The 25,714-nt window shown below is 42.6% G+C and overlaps 1 protein-coding gene across 1 annotated transcript; it reads left to right on the top strand.

Annotated features, from left to right (window-relative positions):
* Positions 1-7,731: 7,731 nt before the first annotated feature.
* Positions 7,732-25,304, top strand: LOC110934208. Its single transcript, XM_035989535.1, has 6 exons — positions 7,732-8,228; positions 11,898-12,908; positions 14,119-14,280; positions 22,226-23,236; positions 24,447-24,608; positions 25,265-25,304. The coding sequence occupies exons 1-6, from the start codon at positions 7,732-7,734 to the stop codon at positions 25,302-25,304; spliced, it is 2,883 nt and encodes a 960-aa protein (XP_035845428.1).
* Positions 25,305-25,714: the final 410 nt, after the last annotated feature.

Below are 25,714 nucleotides of genomic sequence, written 5' to 3'. Positions count from 1 at the left end.
GCTTTCAAGCATTCTCCTCTGCTCTATAACCAAGTCTTAACTTCAGTAAGTTGCTTAGATCCTTTGTGGTTTGAATTATGCTTAATATATAGCTAAAAATCAAACCGTCGTAAATACGGTTTGACTATTAAATAAATCCGTGATGGTTCTGTCTTATGACGAATCAAAGGTAGCTATGAGTTGGTATTAATGTGGGTAATAAACCTCTAAAAGGGTTCCCTCTGATCACCACTCTAACTATGTCAAATATCGAGTCAAACGTGCGGTTAAAAAGTCAACAGAAAGCTATTTTTGCGATTTATGCATAATCTGTAATGTATATACTATGAAACCTGTTTAGACACTTGTAAAACATGATATTAAGTATATAAACTTGTTTGCGCTCGTTTGAATCGACCATTTGCTATATTGAACCGGTTCGGAGCCGAATGTCGCAAAAGTTTGACTTTTGCTTTGACTTCAGTTCTGACCCGTTTTAGTGAGGTATAGATATGCCTTAGGACTCTCTTAGGACCAGGTCACATGGTAGTATAAACCTCTGTGATCGGTTCATGAGTTATCCGAGTCTTTTGCGCGTTTCCGTTAATCGCCTAAAAGTTGACCGTAACGCCATTTTGAAAATAAAACGAGTATTTCGGACACGTGAACAGACCAGAACCTTGCTTATTAAATTATAAGCATGTCCTTAAAGTTTCACGTCTATCCGAGGTCTAGAATGAGAGTTATGCTAATTAGCGCATTTAAAATAAACTTTTGTAATAAACAGCGCAATTAGCATAACGCCTATCTAAACCACGATTTCGTCACCAAAACTTTTACCCACTGTTATAAATTAATATTTTGGGAATTTTAAAGATTTTTAATAATTTTTACCCTGCTCATAACCTGCAGTTATGGCTACGGTTCGGTGAATACCGAATATGCCCTTTTCGACCAAAACTTGAGTTCTACAAGGTCTTTTGACCCGATTCCAATTGCTACTGATTTTAAATAATAAGTAAAGTATTTTAACTTTATAAACTGTTCGGAAAACCCAGATTTCCTGTAGAACTCGAAAAGCTCTTTAAAAATTTTAAAAAGACCGAAAAACCCCTACGAGGCGATATATTAACTAAAACTCGTTACGGGCATCACGGAAGGTATCCTACTGATACCACAACCTCTTTAAGGCATATTGACTTAGGAAATAAGCGTAGGACTCTCATGGTTAACCGTTTCGCCTATTGCGCGCACGGTTCGGCTTATGAAACTAGTTTTCATAAATTAGCCGATACGGGTCAAATTATATTATTTGAACCCCAAAATCTAGAGTGTGAACCATAAACCCATATAAAACAAGTCTCTGAACTTGTTGGGTCAGAATCACACTCCATTCTCGGTTTCCGCCTTTTCGCGCGATTAAACCATATATATATATTCCGGAACCAACCGGTCTAGGCTACGGCCAATATAAAGACCCGTTAGGATTCTAAGAGGTTAATTAAAACCTTCGTTCCAGATTAGGAGCCCCAGTAAAAGCTATCGGTGATTTAATCAAATTAAGGAATAATACTTGCAAAGGTAAATACTTTAACTTATTTCCCCTATACGGGCTTGGGTTACGGTATGTTAATACCGCTTGATTGAGCATTATATTTTTCCATCGCTTAGGTGGTTAATTGAATAATATGATCGGCTCATTTAAACAGTTTTGTTTCTTAAAAGCCTTTGGGGGGTTAATGACCGTTGTCCCGGATATCCTTGGCATCATTTTACGAAATGGCCACGACCATCGACATCCCGGTGTAGGCGTACACCCGGTATATATTGTCGACATTAAATTAAAAGATGTAGCCGTTGGTTTTTATACTACGGTTTTACGCACTGTGGTGTGTCTATTAATCTTTAACCCGGCACGACCCGGGCTACTGAACGCATAAAAGAACATGTAAAACGTTCACAAGATCATTATGATTTTCCCAAGTTATAAAGGAGTTTGTGCCTTGTGCATTCAAATCAATTTTAATAAACATTTTCAAATGTGTCAGTTGAACGTATTTACCAGTGTAAACTGACGTATTTTCCCCAAAAAGATTAAGTGCAGGTACTATACGAAATGGGCTGGTATTGGCTTCCTAAGCATCATAAATAGTCTCGCAAACTCGATGCTGCGTCTGAATGAACAATATTTTATTATTTGATCCGCTGTGGATATATTCGACTTCTGTAATACATTTGATATTACAACCAGAGGTTGAAGTTATATATTTATCTTTAAGCTTCCGCTGTGCATTTATATAATTGTGTGGTTTGACTATATTGTTGCCAACATCGTCACGGTAATCCCCCACCGGGCCCACCGGTGATACACGTGGAAATCGGGGTGTGACAGGTTGGTATCAGAGCCAACATTGAGTGAATTAAACACTATCCTGATGTGTTTAATCTCAATAACACAATTGCACATACTTGAGTCTAGACAATAACTTAGGACAAATTCGGATTAATACTCCTTTTTGTCTTTATTTTCGTATGATTTTTAATAAGTTTTGAAGCAGGAAAATGCCACCTGTTATCTTTCGCGGACGAGGAAGGGGAAGACGAGGCCGAGGAGAGATCGTTACCCATAACGATCATGAAGCTGGACCGTCAGGTACACGACCTCCATCAATGACGAGGAGTGAAGAACCCCAACGACGAAGAGACCTGTATGAACCAGCAAGGCATTCGACCTCGCATAGTTCGACGCCATCTTATCGGCACTCATTCGGACCAGATTCCGAGAACGATCCAAACAACCCCCAGCCATCCTACATACCTCTGCAGCGCTCGGTGTCTCACCGTGCTTTTGGTGATCCAACCCCATACTTTCGAGGTCAGTTCAATCCGGCTGACTACATACAGAAACCCGCTGGATTTGTTCCGCTTGGTCCTCAAGACCACTTTTCTGAAGATCACATGGACGAAGACACGGACCCGACCGAACCAGCTCGTGGTACCCCCACGCACCCGATCGAGATCTCCGATGGATCATCATATCATGGTCTGCAATACTAAGGCCCAGACAGCTTCATGGCCTTGTTTGATCAACATGAGTGGTATTATACACCATCTCATCAAGCTTCGCAGCAGCGGCAGCAACATCCGCGAGATCCCTCCGAGGATCCCCACTTCGAGGCAGTGACGCCACCGCCTCCCCCAGCTACTCAGCCAGTAATGCCCGATCCGCCAAGGCGAAGAAGATCAGGCGCAAGAATGTCTACCCGTGGAGGGGAATTCCACTTTAGCACCCATCGACATTCAAGTGGTAGCCATTATCCATCCGTACCGGAGGAAGGGCCTTCAAGCCCAGTTCAAGAGGCAAACTCCGCACCAGTTGCGCCGTCCTCGCCACCATTTGGGGACGACCGCCCGTTACCTCCGTACGCAACGAACTATAACCCGTTTGAGCCAACGTCGCAAGCTCACTACAACTACAATTATGAGCGCGACCCATATGTGGTAGCGGCGAGGTATAACGCCCGCTATCCAGACGGGAATAGAGGTATACCGGATTACTCAGCTCATGGGTATCCAGCACCACCAAGACCTCCAGTTCCTCAACCACAACCACGTTTCTCTCCTCCTGAGCAGGAAGAGATACTCCAACGACTAGATCGTGTGGAGAGAGAGTTTGAGGAAGAGAAAAAGAGCCACCGAGGATTTCTCAAAGGCTACCTGTTATCTTTCGCGGACGAGGAAGGGGAAGACGATATGTGTTAACACGTGTAATTAGATTACACGTGGCATCTATAATAAATAAGGGACTAATTTTGACAAACCTTGAAAGTATGTAAATTCGAGGGTTATAAATGTCAACAAGGGTAAATATACTGTATAGTAACCCTAAATAATGCTTGAACCTTCAAACGAATAAATCATAGATCGTACGTAAGCGAAACACGAAAGAAAGTGAGAGATTACAAGCTACAGGGGTTAACTGTGTCAACATGTTTAAATTATACCTCTGAGTGACCCTTTAACGTTCCCAAGGCGTTGTAACGGTATTATACACTCACTAGATATAATATATAAATTTCGCGAAGTTTCGTTATGAAACGAGAAAGTTACAATCGGATCCGTACGAGAAGGGTTAAAAGCGTCAATAATATAAATTTAGGCCTTCTGAATAATAAATAAATTAACCAGGGGCTTGACGATACGGGTAAATAACGCGAGGTCCCTAATCGTAATTAATCGAGGGCCTTATCGCAAAGTTACCCCTTCAAACCCGAAAGGTCAGGTAATTAATTACAAAGATTTTTAATCATTACATAAAGATTTGAAAAAGATTTATTTCTAACCCCTTACGGACCGTAAAGGGTATGCCTTACGGACCGTAAGGAGGGGGGAATGATTGCTGAGATCCGCCTATGGCTTACGGACCGCAAGGCCGAAGCCATACGGTCCGTAAGCAATGCCCAACGACAGAAAGTTGGCTGTTGGCTGTCCAAAGCGGTAGAACATGAATGTATGGGTTTTCCAGGGTCATGGGCGCCCCCTATCCGACCCATAACTCCCTAGGCCACCTGCCATTCATCCATGGGCACTAGTAGAGTGTGTTGTGATGATCTTAGACCATGTCCTTGGCTATAAATAGGACCATTGTGCTCATAACCTTCATCACAACTCAAAACACATTCTCTGGTCATCCTTGGAAGCTTTCAAGCATTCTCCTCTGCTCTATAACCAAGTCTTAACTTCAGTAAGTTGCTTAGATCCTTTGTGGTTTGAATTATGCTTAATATATAGCTAAAAATCAAACCGTCGTAAATACGGTTTGACTATTAAATAAATCCGTGATGGTTCTGTCTTATGACGAATCAAAGGTAGCTATGAGTTGGTATTAATGTGGGTAATAAACCTCTAAAAGGGTTCCCTCTGATCACCACTCTAACTATGTCAAATATCGAGTCAAACGTGCGGTTAAAAAGTCAACAGAAAGCTATTTTTGCGATTTATGCATAATCTGTAATGTATATGCTATGAAACCTGTTTAGACACTTGTAAAACATGATATTAAGTATATAAACTTGTTTGCGCTCGTTTGAATCGACCATTTGCTATATTGAACCGGTTCGGAGCCGAATGTCGCAAAAGTTTGACTTTTGCTTTGACTTCAGTTCTGACCCGTTTTAGTGAGGTATAGATATGCCTTAGGACTCTCTTAGGACCAGGTCACATGGTAGTATAAACCTCTGTGATCGGTTCATGAGTTATCCGAGTCTTTTGCGCGTTTCCGTTAATCGCCTAAAAGTTGACCGTAACGCCATTTTGAAAATAAAACGAGTATTTCGGACACGTGAACGGACCAGAACCTTGCTTATTAAATTATAAGCATGTCCTTAAAGTTTCACGTCTATCCGAGGTCTAGAATGAGAGTTATGCTAATTAGCGCAATTAAAATAAACTTTTGTAATAAACAGCGCAATTAGCATAACGCCTATCTAAACCAATATTTCGTCACCAAAACTTTTACCCACTGTTATAAATTAATATTTTGGGAATTTTAAAGATTTTTAATAATTTTTACCCTGCTCATAACCTGCGGTTATGGCTACGGTTCGGTGAATACCGAATATGCCCTTTTCGACCAAAACTTGAGTTCTACAAGGTCTTTTGACCCGATTCCAATTGCTACTGATTTTAAATAATAAATAAAGTATTTTAACTTTATAAACTGTTCGGAAAACCTAGATTTCCTGTAGAACTCGAAAAGCTCTTTAAAAATTTTAAAAAGACCGAAAAACCCCTACGGGGCGATATATTAACTAAAACTCGTTACGGGCATCACGGAAGGTATCCTACTGATACCACAACCTCTTTAAGGCATATTGACTTAGGAAATAAGCGTAGGACTCTCATGGTTAACCGTTTCGCCTATTGCGCGCACGGTTCGGCTTATGAAACTAGTTTTCATAAATTAGCCGATACGGGTCAAATTATATTATTTGAACCCCAAAATCCAGAGTGTGAACCATAAACCCATATAAAACAAGTCTCTGAACTTGTTGGGTCAGAATCACACTCCATTCTCGGTTTCCGCCTTTTCGCGCGATTAAAATATATATATATATATTCCGGAACCAACCGGTCTAGGCTACGGCCAATATAAAGACCCGTTAGGATTCTAAGAGGTTAATTAAAACCTTCGTTCCAGATTAGGAGCCCCAGTAAAAGCTATCGGTGATTTAATCAAATTAAGGAATAATACTTGCAAAGGTAAATACTTTAACTTATTTCCCCTATACGGGCTTGGGTTACGGTATGTTAATACCGCTTGATTGAGCATTATATTTTTCCATCGCTTAGGTGGTTAATTGAATAATATGATCGGCTCATTTAAACAGTTTTGTTTCTTAAAAGCCTTTGTGGGGTTAATGACCGTTGTCCCAGATATCCTTGGCATCATTTTACGAAATGGCCACGACCATCGACATCCTGGTGTAGGCGTACACCCGGTATATATTGTCGACATTAAATTAAAAGACGTAGCCGTTGGTTTTTATACTACGGTTTTACGCACTGTGGTGTGTCTATTAATCTTTAACCCGGCACGACCCGGGCTACTGAACGCATAAAAGAACATGTAAAACGTTCACAAGATCATTATGATTTTCCCAAGTTATAAAGGAGTTTGTGCCTTGTGCATTCAAATCAATTTTAATAAACATTTTCAAATGTGTCAGTTGAACGTATTTACCAGTGTAAACTGACGTATTTTCCCCAAAAAGATTAAGTGCAGGTACTATACGAAATGGGCTGGTATTGGCTTCCTAAGCATCATAAATAGTCTCGCAAACTCGATGCTGCGTCTGAATGAACAATATTTTATTATTTGATCCGCTGTGGATATATTCGACTTCTGTAATACATTTGATATTACAACCAGAGGTTGAAGTTATATATTTATCTTTAAGCTTCCGCTGTGCATTTATATAATTGTGTGGTTTGACTATATTGTTGCCAACATCGTCACGGTAATCCCCCACCGGGCCCACCGGTGATACACGTGGAAATCGGGGTGTGACAGGTTGGTATCAGAGCCAACATTGAGTGAATTAAACACTATCCTGATGTGTTTAATCTCAATAACACAATTGCACATACTTGAGTCTAGACAATAACTTAGGACAAATTCGGATTAATACTCCTTTTTGTCTTTATTTTCGTATGATTTTTAATAAGTTTTGAAGCAGGAAAATGCCACCTGTTATCTTTCGCGGACGAGGAAGGGGAAGACGAGGCCGAGGAGAGATCGTTACCCATAACGATCATGAAGCTGGACCGTCAGGTACACGACCTCCATCAATGACGAGGAGTGAAGAACCCCAACGACGAAGAGACCTGTATGAACCAGCAAGGCATTCGACCTCGCATAGTTCGACGCCATCTTATCGGCACTCATTCGGACCAGATTCCGAGAACGATCCAAACAACCCCCAGCCATCCTACATACCTCTGCAGCGCTCGGTGTCTCACCGTGCTTTTGGTGATCCAACCCCATACTTTCGAGGTCAGTTCAATCCGGCTGACTACATACAGAAACCCGCTGGATTTGTTCCGCTTGGTCCTCAAGACTACTTTTCTGAAGATCACATGGACGAAGACACGGACCCGACCGAACCAGCTCGTGGTACGCCCACGCACCCGATCGAGATCTCCGATGGATCATCATATCATGGTCTGCAATACTAAGGCCCAGACAGCTTCATGGCCTTGTTTGATCAACATGAGTGGTATTATACACCATCTCATCAAGCTTCGCAGCAGCGGCAGCAACATCCGCGAGATCCCTCCGAGGATCCCCACTTCGAGGCAGTGACGCCACCGCCTCCCCCAGCTACTCAGCCAGTAATGCCCGATCCGCCAAGGCGAAGAAGATCAGGCGCAAGAATGTCTACCCGTGGAGGGGAATTCCACTTTAGCACCCCTCGACATTCAAGTGGTAGCCATTATCCATCCGTACCGGAGGAAGGGCCTTCAATCCCAGTTCAAGAGGCAAACTCCGCACCAGTTGCGCCGTCCTCGCCACCATTTGGGGACGACCGCCCGTTACCTCCGTACGCAACGAACTATAACCCGTTTGAGCCAACGTCGCAAGCTCACTACAACTACAATTATGAGCGCGACCCATATGTGGTAGCGGCGAGGTATAACGCCCGCTATCCAGACGGGAATAGAGGCATACCGGATTACTCAGCTCATGGGTATCCAGCACCACCAAGACCTCCAGTTCCTCAACCACAACCACGTTTCTCTCCTCCTGAGCAGGAAGAGATACTCCAACGACTAGATCGTGTGGAGAGAGAGTTTGAGGAAGAGAAAAAGAGCCACCGAGGATTTCTCAAAGGCTACCTGTTATCTTTCGCGGACGAGGAAGGGGAAGACGATATGTGTTAACACGTGTCATTAGATTACACGTGGCATCTATAATAAATAAGGGACTAATTTTGACAAACCTTGAAAGTATGTAAATTCGAGGGTTATAAATGTCAACAAGGGTAAATATACTGTATAGTAACCCTAAATAATGCTTGAACCTTCAAACGAATAAATCATAGATCGTACGTAAGCGAAACACGAAAGAAAGTGAGAGATTACAAGCTACATGGGTTAACTGTGTCAACATGTTTAAATTATACCTCTGAGTGACCCTTTAACGTTCCCAAGGCGTTGTAACGGTATTATACACTCACTAGATATAATATATAAATTTCGCGAAGTTTCGTTATGAAACGAGAAAGTTACAATCGGATCCGTACGAGAAGGGTTAAAAGCGTCAATAATATAAATTTAGGCCTTCTGAATAATAAATAAATTAACCAGGGGCTTGACGATACGGGTAAATAACGCGAGGTCCCTAATCGTAATTAATCGAGGGCCTTATCGCAAAGTTACCCCTTCAAACCCGAAAGGTCAGGTAATTAATTACAAAGATTTTTAATCATTACATAAAGATTTGAAAAAGATTTATTTCTAACCCCTTACGGACCGTAAAGGGTATGCCTTACGGACCGTAAGGAGGGGGGAATGATTGCTGAGATCCGCCTATGGCTTACGGACCGCAAGGCCGAAGCCATACGGTCCGTAAGCAATGCCCAGCGACAGAAAGTTGGCTGTTGGCTGTCCAAAGCGGTAGAACATGAATGTATGGGTTTTCCAGGGTCATGGGCGCCCCCTATCCGACCCATAACTCCCTAGGCCACCTGCCATTCATCCATGGGCACTAGTAGAGTGTGTTGTGATGATCTTAGACCATGTCCTTGGCTATAAATAGGACCATTGTGCTCATAACCTTCATCACAACTCAAAACACATTCTCTGGTCATCCTTGGAAGCTTTCAAGCATTCTCCTCTGCTCTATAACCAAGTCTTAACTTCAGTAAGTTGCTTAGATCCTTTGTGGTTTGAATTATGCTTAATATATAGCTAAAAATCAAACCGTCGTAAATACGGTTTGACTATTAAATAAATCCGTGATGGTTCTGTCTTATGACGAATCAAAGGTAGCTATGAGTTGGTATTAATGTGGGTAATAAACCTCTAAAAGGGTTCCCACTGATCACCACTCTAACTATGTCAAATATCGAGTCAAACGTGCGGTTAAAAAGTCAACAGAAAGCTATTTTTGCGATTTATGCATAATCTGTAATGTATATGCTATGAAACCTGTTTAGACACTTGTAAAACATGATATTAAGTATATAAACTTGTTTGCGCTCGTTTGAATCGACCATTTGCTATATTGAACCGGTTCGGAGCCGAATGTCGCAAAAGTTTGACTTTTGCTTTGACTTCAGTTCTGACCCGTTTTAGTGAGGTATAGATATGCCTTAGGACTCTCTTAGGACCAGGTCACATGGTAGTATAAACCTCTGTGATCGGTTCATGAGTTATCCGAGTCTTTTGCGCGTTTCCGTTAATCGCCTAAAAGTTGACCGTAACGCCATTTTGAAAATAAAACGAGTATTTCGGACACGTGAACGGACCAGAACCTTGCTTATTAAATTATAAGCATGTCCTTAAAGTTTCACGTCTATCCGAGGTCTAGAATGAGAGTTATGCTAATTAGCGCAATTAAAATAAACTTTTGTAATAAACAGCGCAATTAGCATAACGCCTATCTAAACCAAGATTTCGTCACCAAAACTTTTACCCACTGTTATAAATTAATATTTTGGGAATTTTAAAGATTTTTAATAATTTTTACCCTGCTCATAACCTGCGGTTATGGCTACGGTTCGGTGAATACCGAATATGCCCTTTTCGACCAAAACTTGAGTTCTACAAGGTCTTTTGACCCGATTCCAATTGCTACTGATTTTAAATAATAAATAAAGTATTTTAACTTTATAAACTGTTCGGAAAACCCAGATTTCCTGTAGAACTCGAAAAGCTCTTTAAAAATTTTAAAAAGACCGAAAAACCCCTACGGGGCGATATATTAACTAAAACTCGTTACGGGCATCACAGAAGGTATCCTACTGATACCACAACCTCTTTAAGGCATATTGACTTAGGAAATAAGCGTAGGACTCTCATGGTTAACCGTTTCGCCTATTGCGCGCACGGTTCGGCTTATGAAACTAGTTTTCATAAATTAGCCGATACGGGTCAAATTATATTATTTGAACCCCAAAATCCAGAGTGTGAACCATAAACCCATATAAAACAAGTCTCTGAACTTGTTGGGTCAGAATCACACTCCATTCTCGGTTTCCGCCTTTTCGCGCGATTAAACCATATATATATATATTCCGGAACCAACCGGTCTAGGCTACGGTCAATATAAAGACCCGTTAGGATTCTAAGAGGTTAATTAAAACCTTCGTTCCAGATTAGGAGCCCCAGTAAAAGCTATCGGTGATTTAATCAAATTAAGGAATAATACTTGCAAAGGTAAATACTTTAACTTATTTCCCCTATACGGGCTTGGGTTACGGTATGTTAATACCGCTTGATTGAGCATTATATTTTTCCATCGCTTAGGTGGTTAATTGAATAATATGATCGGCTCATTTAAATAGTTTTGTTTCTTAAAAGCCTTTGTGGGGTTAATGACCGTTGTCCCAGATATCCTTGGCATCATTTTACGAAATGGCCACGACCATCGACATCCTGGTGTAGGCGTACACCCGGTATATATTGTCGACATTAAATTAAAAGACGTAGCCGTTGGTTTTTATACTACGGTTTTACGCACTGTGGTGTGTCTATTAATCTTTAACCCGGCACGACCCGGGCTACTGAACGCATAAAAGAACATGTAAAACGTTCACAAGATCATTATGATTTTCCCAAGTTATAAAGGAGTTTGTGCCTTGTGCATTCAAATCAATTTTAATAAACATTTTCAAATGTGTCAGTTGAACGTATTTACCAGTGTAAACTGACGTATTTTCCCCAAAAAGATTAAGTGCATGTACTATACGAAATGGGCTGGTATTGGCTTCCTAAGCATCATAAATAGTCTCGCAAACTCGATGCTGCGTCTGAATGAACAATATTTTATTATTTGATCCGCTGTGGATATATTCGACTTCTGTAATACATTTGATATTACAACCAGAGGTTGAAGTTATATATTTATCTTTAAGCTTCCGCTGTGCATTTATATAATTGTGTGGTTTGACTATATTGTTGCCAACATCGTCACGGTAATCCCCCACCGGGCCCACCGGTGATACACGTGGAAATCGGGGTGTGACAGGTTGGTATCAGAGCCAACATTGAGTGAATTAAACACTATCCTGATGTGTTTAATCTCAATAACACAATTGCACATACTTGAGTCTAGACAATAACTTAGGACAAATTCGGATTAATACTCCTTTTTGTCTTTATTTTCGTATGATTTTTAATAAGTTTTGAAGCAGGAAAATGCCACCTGTTATCTTTCGCGGACGAGGAAGGGGAAGACGAGGCCGAGGAGAGATCGTTACCCATAACGATCATGAAGCTGGACCGTCAGGTACACGACCTCCATCAATGACGAGGAGTGAAGAACCCCAACGACGAAGAGACCTGTATGAACCAGCAAGGCATTCGACCTCGCATAGTTCGACGCCATCTTATCGGCACTCATTCGGACCAGATTCCGAGAACGATCCAAACAACCCCCAGCCATCCTACATACCTCTGCAGCGCTCGGTGTCTCACCGTGCTTTTGGTGATCCAACCCCATACTTTCGAGGTCAGTTCAATCCGGCTGACTACATACAGAAACCCGCTGGATTTGTTCCGCTTGGTCCTCAAGACCACTTTTCTGAAGATCACATGGACGAAGACACGGACCCGACCGAACCAGCTCGTGGTACGCCCACGCACCCGATCGAGATCTCCGATGGATCATCATATCATGGTCCGCAATACCAAGGCCCAGACAGCTTCATGGCCTTGTTTGATCAACATGAGTGGTATTATACACCATCTCATCAAGCTTCGCAGCAGCAGCAACAACATCCGCGAGATCCCTCCGAGGATCCCCACTTCGAGGCAGTGACGCCACCGCCTCCCCCAGCTACTCAGCCAGTAATGCCCGATCCGCCAAGGCGAAGAAGATCAGGCGCAAGAATGTCTACCCGTGGAGGGGAATTCCACTTTAGCACCCCTCGACATTCAAGTGGTAGCCATTATCCATCCGTACCGGAGGAAGGGCCTTCAAGCCCAGTTCAAGAGGCAAACTCCGCACCAGTTGCGCCGTCCTCGCCACCATTTGGGGACGACCGCCCGTTACCTCCGTACGCAACGAACTATAACCCGTTTGAGCCAACGTCGCAAGCTCACTACAACTACAATTATGAGCGCGACCCATATGTGGTAGCGGCGAGGTATAACGCCCGCTATCCAGACGGGAATAGAGGCATACCGGATTACTCAGCTCATGGGTATCCAGCACCACCAAGACCTCCAGTTCCTCAACCACAACCACGTTTCTCTCCTCCTGAGCAGGAAGAGATACTCCAACGACTAGATCGTGTGGAGAGAGAGTTTGAGGAAGAGAAAAAGAGCCACCGAGGATTTCTCAAAGGCTTGGCGAACCTACTAAAGGGCAAAAAGAAGAAGCGTGACCATTAGCCCTTATGGTTATATTAATGTAATTTCTACTTTTAAAATAAGTCCCTGCGTAGACACTTATCGTATTTTAGTCCTTACATGGACTTATTCGTTAAAATCCTACAAGGACACATGTCATGTACTAGTCCCTGTATGGACCTATCTTTCATTTTACCTTTATAAAGGTATGTATTGTTTTAAAGATCCGTTTAGGGCAATATGTGATAATATTTGAATTATATGAAAAGTATGTTATGAGTTTTGTTTTTAACATAGACGAAATAAATCAAAACCATTCCTTTTACATTGATCTGCCTAAATAAAGAATCTTAAAAGGTGAAACCTAGCCTGGTGTCTTTTAAGATCCGGTCAAGATGGTAAGACCTAATTAAAAGATTCAGATTCCCTGTTAACCTCTGCAAGCATGTTGACGATCATGGCAGATGTGATTCGTTAAAATCGCACACGTGATTCTTATATAATAATCCTTTAAAGGATTCCAAAGACCCAACTAAATGATTTATAAATCATGGGCTAGATCACAATAAAGGTGATCAAAATATAACACATCCATTAGTGATGCAGTGCCTACGGGCCAATCTTATTAAAACATCCATTAGTGATGTAGTGCCTACGGGCCAATCATATTAAAACATCCATTAGTGATGTAGTGCCTACGGGCCAACCATATTGAAACATCCATTAGTGGTGTAGTGCCTATGGGCCGAAATAATTGTCTTATAAAGACAAAAGACAGTGGTGGTCTATGACTCCCTGCCAGAAAGAGGTAAACGAACTACGGTTCAAATCTCTATGCCTTTGATTCTCTGAAATCTCGGCTAAAATTATAAAACATACTCATGATTAGGCTTTATGCCGCCAATATTATTGTTATAGCTACAATAGGATATATTCAAATCCTAACATTAAATGAGTAATAAATTAACCGGATATGGTCTCTGTTACCATGGTTAACGAATTGTCATAAAAGACAATTCCATAATAAGCTTCTAAATAAAATTTTGTTATCTTCTGTAACAGATTCAAGTTACAAATGGCGGATCCTAACGGAGTAAACAGCCATACAAGCGAGGATGATTACGATAATGCGCAGGTGCATCTAACCGGCGCGCAGCTAAAAGCTCTAATTGATAATGCTGTTCAGGCGGCTCTTGACCGTCAATACACTGAGTCTAACAGCAGGTCTGTAACAAAACCACTCTCCAAACCAAAGACACACTCCAAACCACCTTCTCAACCCAAGAAAGATGACGACAATCATTCGTCTACTGAGCACAGCGTTCATCGAGAACGCGAGTATACTGATGCATCTGGTGCCAAGGGTTGCACCTACAAATACTTTGTATCTTGTAAGCCCCGGGAATTTACAGGGGAGAAAGGTGCTGTTGATTGTATCACCTGGCTAGATGAGATGGACACTATCGTGGACATCAGTGGGTGCGCCGAGAAAGACGTGGTGAAGTTTGTGTCCCAGTCATTTAAGGGCGAGGCCCTGGCATGGTGGAGGGCTTTGGTGCAGGCTTCAGGTAAGTCTGGTTTATATAAAATGACCTGGGAGGAATTTATTGCTCTCATAAAGGAAAACTACTGCCCTCAGCATGAGGTAGAAAAGATAGAGGCTGACTTTGTGTCACTGGTTATGACGAACCTGGACTGCCAGGCATATTTGACGAGCTTCAATACGATGTCTCGCCTGGTCCCATACCTCGTGACACCAGAGTCTAGAAGGATCGCCCGATTCATTGGGGGATTAGAGCCTGCGATAAAGGCTAGCGTGAAGGCATCTCGGCCGACGACCTTCAGGTCAGTTACTGACCTCTCCTTGTCTCTAACATTAGATGCGGTCCGTCTGAGGGCCCTAAAGAACAAGGAAGCTGAGAAAAGGAAACGTGAGGATGATACCTCACGGCGGTCTGGAAAGAAGCACCGTGGAAACGGTGACGGCAAGAGAGGGGCTGAGGCGAAGAAGGATGGGCAAGCAGGTGAAAGACCCCACTGCAAAATCTGCAAGAAACCCCACTCTGGGAAATGTAGATTTACATCGAACTCACAGTCGCAATCAAAGACTCCTTCCTGTGGACTATGCAAGTCCAAGGATCATAAGACTGTGGAGTGCAAGAAGATCAAGGATGCAACCTGCTATGGTTGTAATGAAAAGGGGCACATCAAGAGTAACTGCCCTAAGAACGCCAGAAAGGCGGAGGAGACCAAGAAGTCAAATGCGAGAGTTTTTCGCATGGATGCAAAGGAAGCGGTTCAGAACGACAATGTGCTTACAGGTACTTTTCTCGTAAATAATATATTAGCAAGAGTACTATTCGATTCTGGCGCTGATAAATCCTTTGTGGACCAGAAATTTTGCCAACTGTTAAATATGCCAATCAAACCCTAGATGTGAAATACGAGGTAGAGTTAGCAGACGGCACGATAGAAACCGTCTCCACTGTTTTAGAGGGATGTGAAATGTCCATTAAGAACCATTCTTTTCCTCTATCTCTACTTCCCTTCAAATTAGCGGGTTTTGACATAGTCCTAGGCATGGACTGGTTATCCCGTAATCAGGCCCAAATCATTTGCGGCAAAAGGCACATAGTGCTGAAGACTCCGAGTGGTGAATCGCGTACCATTCGAGGAGATACGCAGTACGGGTTGCCCGAGGACGTATCTATGCTCAAAGCTTCAAGGTATTTGAACAGAGGCTGCGTAATTTACATGGCTCAGGTGATTATAGAAGAACCTAAGCCGAAGATCGAAGATCTCCCTGTCATCTCTGAATATCCCGAGGTCTTTCCTGAAGAACTACCTGGTTTGCCACCAGATAGACAAGTGGAGTTCAGAATTGATATCATCCCTGGAGCAGCTCCAGTAGCAAGAGCACCTTACAGACTAGCTCCGACGGAAATGAAGGAACTGAGGACCCAGTTGGATGAACTGCTGGCGAAAGGCTTTATCAGACCTAGTTCATCTCCCTGGGGAGCACCGGTCCTATTTGTAAAGAAGAAGGACGGGTCGATGCGGTTGTGCATCGATTATCGAGAACTAAACAAAGTTACCATAAAGAATAGATGTCCTTTACCAAGGATAGATGATCTATTCGACCAGCTGCAAGGAGCAAGCTATTTCTCGAAAATCGACTTAAGGTCGGGCTATCATCAGCTAAGGGTCAGAGATGAAGATGTACACAAGACAGCATTTAGGACTCGCTATGGTCACTACGAGTTCCTAGTGATGCCTTTTGGGCTCACAAATGCACCGGCTGCGTTCATGGATCTCATGAATCGCGTTTGCAAGCCGTACTTGGACAAATTTGTCATTGTCTTCATCGACGATATCCTGATATATTCTAAAAGCCAAGCTGACCACGAGAAGCATCTCCGTTGCATTCTCGAATTATTACAACGTGAGAAACTCTACGCCAAATTCTCGAAATGCGAATTCTGGCTAAGAGAGGTTCAGTTTTTGGGTCACGTTGTGAGTGAGCGTGGTATCCAGGTGGATCCCACTAAGGTAGAGGCGGTCATGAACTGGCAGGAGCCAAAGACGCCTACCGAGATTCGTAGTTTCCTGGGATTGGCAGGATACTACAGGAGGTTTATAGAGAATTTTTCGAGGATTGCTGCGCCCTTAACCTCCCTGACCAAAAAGAAGGAAAAATTCATTTGGGGCCCAAAGCAGCAGGAGTCCTTTGAAATCCTGAAACAAAAGCTAAGCAACGCACCTGTGTTGACATTACCAGAAGGTACTGATGAGTTCGTGGTTTACTGCGACGCATCACACACAGGCATGGGATGTGTGCTTATGCAGAAAGGCAAGGTGATTGCCTATGCTTCAAGACAACTAAAGGTGCATGAAAAGAATTACACCACCCATGATTTGGAGTTGGGTGTCGTTGTATTTGCACTAAAGTTGTGGAGACATTACCTTTATGGCATCAAATTTGTGATTTATTCTGATCATAAAAGTCTCCAACACCTGTTCAACCAGAAGGAGCTGAACATGAGGCAGCGCCGTTGGATGGAAACCCTGAATGATTATGACTGCGAGATCAGGTACCATCCCGGCAAGGCGAATGTAGTCGCTGATGCCCTGAGCAGGAAAGAAAGGGTAAAACCTATTCGAATCAATGCCAAGATCATTGAGGTCAAGAACAATTTGATAGAAAGGATACTAGCTGCGCAGCGAGAGGCTGTGTTGGAAGCTAACTATCCAAATGAAAAGCTAGGAGTAACGGAGGAGCAGTTGACTCTTAGCAAGGATGGAATCTTGAGGCTGAACGGACGTATATGGGTTCCGATTTATGGAGGACTACGAGATGTTATCCTCCAGGAAGCCCATAGTTCCAAATACTCAGTCCATCCTGGTGCTGACAAAATGTATCAAGACTTAAGGGCAAATTATTGGTGGATAGGCTTGAAAAAGTCTGTGGCCGCCCACGTAGCAAAGTGCTTGACTTGTGCTCAAGTCAAAGCTGAGCACCAAAAGCCGTCTGGCTTGCTACAACAGCCTAAGCTTCCCGAGTGGAAGTGGGAATGTGTAACTATGGATTTTATAACCAAGTTACCAAAAACCAGGAAAGGGAACGATACGATATGGGTCATAGTCGATAGGCTGACTAAATCAGCTCATTTCTTACCCATCAAGGAGACGTATAGCTCCGACATGTTAGCCCAACTTTATGTTGATAAGATTGTAGCCTTACACGGCATACCTGTGACTATTATCTCCGACCGAGATACCAGGTACACATCTCATTTCTGGAAGAGTTTCCAGCAATCTTTGGGCACGCGTTTAAACTTCAGTACGGCTTACCATCCACAGACAGACGGTCAAAGTGAGCGTACTATCCAAACGCTAGAAGACATGCTTCGTGCATGTGCGATCGATTTAGGTGGTAACTGGGATAAGAACCTACCCCTAATCGAATTCTCCTACAATAACAGCTACCATACCAGCATAAAGGCTGCGCCTTTCGATGCATTATACGGTAGAAAATGTAGATCGCCTGTTTGTTGGGCGGAAGTGGGAGAGGTCCAATTATCGGGACCAGAGATAGGTTTCCAGACAACGGACAAGATTGTCCAAATACGGGAACGTCTCAAGGCTGCCCGAGATAGGCAGAAAAGCTACGCCGATCCAAAACGTAAGGATCTTCACTTCGAAGTAGGTGAAAAGGTGTTGCTTAAGGTGTCACCCTGGAAGGGGGTGATGCGTTTTGGCAAGAAAGGTAAACTGAGTCCGAGGTACATAGGACCTTTTGAGGTTATTGAACGTGTCGGATCAGTTGCCTATAAATTAAATTTGCCTGAAGAGCTCAATGGAATCCATAATGTGTTCCACATCTGCAATCTCAAGAAGTGCTTCGCCGATGAATCATTGGTGATCCCACATACAGATGTGCATATAGATGAGAGCTTAAAGTTTATAGAAAAACCTTTGTCGATTGAGGATCGACAGGTAAAGAAGCTTCGCAGAAAGCACGTACCAATTGTAAAGGTCAAATGGGATGCTCGTAGAGGTCCTGAATATACGTGGGAAGTCGAAGCTACAATGAAAGAAAAGTACCCCTATTTATTTGAGTAAATCTCGGGTCGAGATTTATTTTAAGGGGGTGAGGATGTAACACCTCGAATTTTTGTGTCCAATAATGTGTTAACACGTGTCATTAGATTACACGTGGCATCTATAATAAATAAGGGACTAATTTTGACAAACCTTGAAAGTATGTAAATTCGAGGGTTATAAATGTCAACAAGGGTAAATATACTGTATAGTAACCCTAAATAATGCTTGAACCTTCAAACGAATAAATCATAGATCGTACGTAAGCGAAACACGAAAGAAAGTGAGAGATTACAAGCTACAGGGGTTAACTGTGTCAACATGTTTAAATTATACCTCTGAGTGACCCTTTAACGTTCCCAAGGCGTTGTAACGGTATTATACACTCACTAGATATAATATATAAATTTCGCGAAGTTTCGTTATGAAACGAGAAAGTTACAATCGGATCCGTACGAGAAGGGTTAAAAGCGTCAATAATATAAATTTAGGCCTTCTGAATAATAAATAAATTAACCAGGGGCTTGACGATACGGGTAAATAACGCGAGGTCCCTAATCGTAATTAATCGAGGGCCTTATCGCAAAGTTACCCCTTCAAACCCGAAAGGTCAGGTAATTAATTACAAAGATTTTTAATCATTACATAAAGATTTGAAAAAGATTTATTTCTAACCCCTTACGGACCGTAAAGGGTATGCCTTACGGACCGTAAGGAGGGGGGAATGATTGCTGAGATCCGCCTATGGCTTACGGACCGCAAGGCCGAAGCCATACGGTCCGTAAGCAATGCCCAGCGACAGAAAGTTGGCTGTTGGTTGTCCAAAGCGGTAGAACATGAATGTATGGGTTTTCCAGGGTCATGGGCGCCCCCTATCCGACCCATAACTCCCTAGGCCACCTGCCATTCATCCATGGGCACTAGTAGAGTGTGTTGTGATGATCTTAGACCATGTCCTTGGCTATAAATAGGACCATTGTGCTCATAACCTTCATCACAACTCAAAACACATTCTCTGGTCATCCTTGGAAGCTTTCAAGCATTCTCCTCTGCTCTATAACCAAGTCTTAACTTCAGTAAGTTGCTTAGATCCTTTGTGGTTTGAATTATGCTTAATATATAGCTAAAAATCAAACCGTCGTAAATACGGTTTGACTATTAAATAAATCCGTGATGGTTCTGTCTTATGACGAATCAAAGGTAGCTATGAGTTGGTATTAATGTGGGTAATAAACCTCTAAAAGGGTTCCCTCTGATCACCACTCTAACTATGTCAAATATCGAGTCAAACGTGCGGTTAAAAAGTCAACAGAAAGCTATTTTTGCGATTTATGCATAATCTGTAATGTATATGCTATGAAACCTGTTTAGACACTTGTAAAACATGATATTAAGTATATAAACTTGTTTGCGCTCGTTTGAATCGACCATTTGCTATATTGAACCGGTTCGGAGCCGAATGTCGCAAAAGTTTGACTTTTGCTTTGACTTCAGTTCTGACCCGTTTTAGTGAGGTATAGATATGCCTTAGGACTCTCTTAGGACCAGGTCACATGGTAGTATAAACCTCTGTGATCGGTTCATGAGTTATCCGAGTCTTTTGCGCGTTTCCGTTAATCGCCTAAAAGTTGACCGTAACGCCATTTTGAAAATAAAACGAGTATTTCGGACACGTGAACGGACCAGAACCTTGCTTATTAAATTATAAGCATGTCCTTAAAGTTTCACGTCTATCCGAGGTCTAGAATGAGAGTTATGCTAATTAGCGCAATTAAAATAAACTTTTGTAATAAACAGCGCAATTAGCATAACGCCTATCTAAACCAAGATTTCGTCACCAAAACTTTTACCCACTGTTATAAATTAATATTTTGGGAATTTTAAAGATTTTTAATAATTTTTACCCTGCTCATAACCTGCGGTTATGGCTACGGTTCGGTGAATACCTAATATGCCCTTTTCGACCAAAACTTGAGTTCTACAAGGTCTTTTGACCCGATTCCAATTGCTACTGATTTTAAATAATAAATAAAGTATTTTAACTTTATAAACTGTTCGGAAAACCCAGATTTCCTGTAGAACTCGAAAAGCTCTTTAAAAATTTTAAAAAGACCGAAAAACCCCTACGGGGCGATATATTAACTAAAACTCGTTACGGGCATCACGGAAGGTATCCTACTGATACCACAACCTCTTTAAGGCATATTGACTTAGGAAATAAGCGTAGGACTCTCATGGTTAACCGTTTCGCCTATTGCGCGCACGGTTCGGCTTATGAAACTAGTTTTCATAAATTAGCCGATACGGGTCAAATTATATTATTTAAACCCCAAAATCCAGAGTGTGAACCATAAACCCATATAAAACAAGTCTCTGAACTTGTTGGGTCAGAATCACACTCCATTCTCGGTTTCCGCCTTTTCGCGCGATTAAACCATATATATATATTCCGGAACCAACCGGTCTAGGCTACGGCCAATATAAAGACCCGTTAGGATTCTAAGAGGTTAATTAAAACCTTCGTTCCAGATTAGGAGCCCCAGTAAAAGCTATCGGTGATTTAATCAAATTAAGGAATAATACTTGCAAAGGTAAATACTTTAACTTATTTCCCCTATACGGGCTTGGGTTACGGTATGTTAATACCGCTTGATTGAGCATTATATTTTTCCATCGCTTAGGTGGTTAATTGAATAATATGATCGGCTCATTTAAACAGTTTTGTTTCTTAAAAGCCTTTGTGGGGTTAATGACCGTTGTCCCAGATATCCTTGGCATCATTTTACGAAATGGCCACGACCATCGACATCCCGGTGTAGGCGTACACCCGGTATATATTGTCGACATTAAATTAAAAGACGTAGCCGTTGGTTTTTATACTATGGTTTTACGCACTGTGGTGTGTCTATTAATCTTTAACCCGGCACGACCCGGGCTACTGAACGCATAAAAGAACATGTAAAACGTTCACAAGATCATTATGATTTTCCCAAGTTATAAAGGAGTTTGTGCCTTGTGCATTCAAATCAATTTTAATAAACATTTTCAAATGTGTCAGTTGAACGTATTTACCAGTGTAAACTGACGTATTTTCCCCAAAAAGATTAAGTGCAGGTACTATACGAAATGGGCTGGTATTGGCTTCCTAAGCATCATAAATAGTCTCGCAAACTCGATGCTGCGTCTGAATGAACAATATTTTATTATTTGATCCGCTGTGGATATATTCGACTTCTGTAATACATTTGATATTACAACCAGAGGTTGAAGTTATATATTTATCTTTAAGCTTCCGCTGTGCATTTATATAATTGTGTGGTTTGACTATATTGTTGCCAACATCGTCACGGTAATCCCCCACCGGGCCCACCGGTGATACACGTGGAAATCGGGGTGTGACAGGTTGGTATCAGAGCCAACATTGAGTGAATTAAACACTATCCTGATGTGTTTAATCTCAATAACACAATTGCACATACTTGAGTCTAGACAATAACTTAGGACAAATTCGGATTAATACTCCTTTTTGTCTTTATTTTCGTATGATTTTTAATAAGTTTTGAAGCAGGAAAATGCCACCTGTTATCTTTCGCGGACGAGGAAGGGGAAGACGAGGCCGAGGAGAGATCGTTACCCATAACGATCATGAAGCTGGACCGTCAGGTACACGACCTCCATCAATGACGAGGAGTGAAGAACCCCAACGACGAAGAGACCTGTATGAACCAGCAAGGCATTCGACCTCGCATAGTTCGACGCCATCTTATCGGCACTCATTCGGACCAGATTCCGAGAACGATCCAAACAACCCCCAGCCATCCTACATACCTCTGCAGTGCTCGGTGTCTCACCGTGCTTTTGGTGATCCAACCCCATACTTTCGAGGTCAGTTCAATCCGGCTGACTACATACAGAAACCCGCTGGATTTGTTCCGCTTGGTCCTCAAGACCACTTTTCTGAAGATCACATGGACGAAGACACGGACCCGACCGAACCAGCTCGTGGTACGCCCACGCACCCGATCGAGATCTCCGATGGATCATCATATCATGGTCCGCAATACCAAGGCCCAGACAGCTTCATGGCCTTGTTTGATCAACATGAGTGGTATTATACACCATCTCATCAAGCTTCGCAGCAGCAGCAGCAACATCCGCGAGATCCCTCCGAGGATCCCCACTTCGAGGCAGTGACGCCACCGCCTCCCCCAGCTACTCAGCCAGTAATGCCCGATCCGCCAAGGCGAAGAAGATCAGGCGCAAGAATGTCTACCCGTGGAGGGGAATTCCACTTTAGCACCCCTCGACATTCAAGTGGTAGCCATTATCCATCCGTACCGGAGGAAGGGCCTTCAAGCCCAGTTCAAGAGGCAAACTCCGCACCAGTTGCGCCGTCCTCGCCACCATTTGGGGACGACCGCCCGTTACCTCCGTACGCAACGAACTATAACCCGTTTGAGCCAACGTCGCAAGCTCACTACAACTACAATTATGAGCGCGACCCATATGTGGTAGCGGCGAGGTATAACGCCCGCTATCCAGACGGGAATAGAGGCATACCGGATTACTCAGCTCATGGGTATCCAGCACCACCAAGACCTCCAGTTCCTCAACCACAACCACGTTTCTCTCCTCCTGAGCAGGAAGAGATACTCCAACGACTAGATCGTGTGGAGAGAGAGTTTGAGGAAGAGAAAAAGAGCCACCGAGGATTTCTCAAAGGCTTGGCGAACCTACTAAAGGGCAAAAAGAAGAAGCGTGACCATTAGCCCTTATGGTTATATTAATGTAATTTCTACTTTTAAAATAAGTCCCTGCGTGGACACTTATCGTATTTTAGTCCTTACATGGACTTATTCGTTAAAATCCTACAAGGACACATGTCATGTACTAGTCCCTGTATGGACCTATCTTTCATTTTACCTTTATAAAGGTATGTATTGTTTTAAAGATCCGTTTAGGGCAATATGTGATAATATTTGAATTATATGAAAAGTATGTTATGAGTTTTGTTTTTAACATAGACGAAATAAATCAAAACCATTCCTTTTACATTGATCTGCCTAAATAAAGAATCTTAAAAGGTGAAACCTAGCCTGGTGTCTTTTAAGATCCGGTCAAGATGGTAAGACCTAATTAAAAGATTCAGATTCCCTGTTAACCTCTGCAAGCATGTTGACGATCATGGCAGATGTGATTCGTTAAAATCGCACACGTGATTCTTATATAATAATCCTTTAAAGGATTCCAAAGACCCAACTAAATGATTTATAAATCATGGGCTAGATCACAATAAAGGTGATCAAAATATAACACATCCATTAGTGATGCAGTGCCTACGGGCCAATCTTATTAAAACATCCATTAGTGATGTAGTGCCTACGGGCCAATCATATTAAAACATCCATTAGTGATGTAGTGCCTACGGGCCAACCATATTGAAACATCCATTAGTGGTGTAGTGCCTATGGGCCGAAATAATTGTCTTATAAAGACAAAAGACAGTGGTGGTCTATGACTCCCTGCCAGAAAGAGGTAAACGAACTACGGTTCAAATCTCTATGCCTTTGATTCTCTGAAATCTCGGCTAAAATTATAAAACATACTCATGATTAGGCTTTATGCCGCCAATATTATTGTTATAGCTACAATAGGATATATTCAAATCCTAACATTAAATGAGTAATAAATTAACCGGATATGGTCTCTGTTACCATGGTTAACGAATTGTCATAAAAGACAATTCCATAATAAGCTTCTAAATAAAATTTTGTTATCTTCTGTAACAGATTCAAGTTACAAATGGCGGATCCTAACGGAGTAAACAGCCATACAAGCGAGGATGATTACGATAATGCGCAGGTGCATCTAACCGGCGCGCAGCTAAAAGCTCTAATTGATAATGCTGTTCAGGCGGCTCTTGACCGTCAATACACTGAGTCTAACAGCAGGTCTGTAACAAAACCACTCTCCAAACCAAAGACACACTCCAAACCACCTTCTCAACCCAAGAAAGATGACGACAATCATTCGTCTACTGAGCACAGCGTTCATCGAGAACGCGAGTATACTGATGCATCTGGTGCCAAGGGTTGCACCTACAAATACTTTGTATCTTGTAAGCCCCGGGAATTTACAGGGGAGAAAGGTGCTGTTGATTGTATCACCTGGCTAGATGAGATGGACACTATCGTGGACATCAGTGGGTGCGCCGAGAAAGACGTGGTGAAGTTTGTGTCCCAGTCATTTAAGGGCGAGGCCCTGGCATGGTGGAGGGCTTTGGTGCAGGCTTCAGGTAAGTCTGGTTTATATAAAATGACCTGGGAGGAATTTATTGCTCTCATAAAGGAAAACTACTGCCCTCAGCATGAGGTAGAAAAGATAGAGGCTGACTTTGTGTCACTGGTTATGACGAACCTGGACTGCCAGGCATATTTGACGAGCTTCAATACGATGTCTCGCCTGGTCCCATACCTCGTGACACCAGAGTCTAGAAGGATCGCCCGATTCATTGGGGGATTAGAGCCTGCGATAAAGGCTAGCGTGAAGGCATCTCGGCCGACGACCTTCAGGTCAGTTACTGACCTCTCCTTGTCTCTAACATTAGATGCGGTCCGTCTGAGGGCCCTAAAGAACAAGGAAGCTGAGAAAAGGAAACGTGAGGATGATACCTCACGGCGGTCTGGAAAGAAGCACCGTGGAAACGGTGACGGCAAGAGAGGGGCTGAGGCGAAGAAGGATGGGCAAGCAGGTGAAAGACCCCACTGCAAAATCTGCAAGAAACCCCACTCTGGGAAATGTAGATTTACATCGAACTCACAGTCGCAATCAAAGACTCCTTCCTGTGGACTATGCAAGTCCAAGGATCATAAGACTGTGGAGTGCAAGAAGATCAAGGATGCAACCTGCTATGGTTGTAATGAAAAGGGGCACATCAAGAGTAACTGCCCTAAGAACGCCAGAAAGGCGGAGGAGACCAAGAAGTCAAATGCGAGAGTTTTTCGCATGGATGCAAAGGAAGCGGTTCAGAACGACAATGTGCTTACAGGTACTTTTC

The sequence above is a fragment of the Helianthus annuus genome, chromosome 4, assembly GCF_002127325.2.
Source record: "Helianthus annuus cultivar XRQ/B chromosome 4, HanXRQr2.0-SUNRISE, whole genome shotgun sequence".
In the NCBI taxonomy this organism is placed as follows: domain Eukaryota; kingdom Viridiplantae; phylum Streptophyta; class Magnoliopsida; order Asterales; family Asteraceae; genus Helianthus; species Helianthus annuus.
This window is presented reverse-complemented; position numbering and strand designations above follow the sequence as displayed.

What these genes read in the sequence shown, in the direction of transcription:
- LOC110934208 (XM_035989535.1), top strand. Translation starts at nt 7,732, where the DNA reads ATGGCCTTGTTTGATCAACATGAGTGGTATTATACACCATCTCATCAA. An exon ending in CCGGATTACTCAGCTCATGG is followed by an intron (nt 8,229 to 11,897) that starts GTATCCAGCACC and finishes GTTTTGAAGCAG; the next exon opens with GAAAATGCCACCTGTTATCT. An exon ending in CCGGATTACTCAGCTCATGG is followed by an intron (nt 23,237 to 24,446) that starts GTATCCAGCACC and finishes CTTCTGTAACAG; the next exon opens with ATTCAAGTTACAAATGGCGG.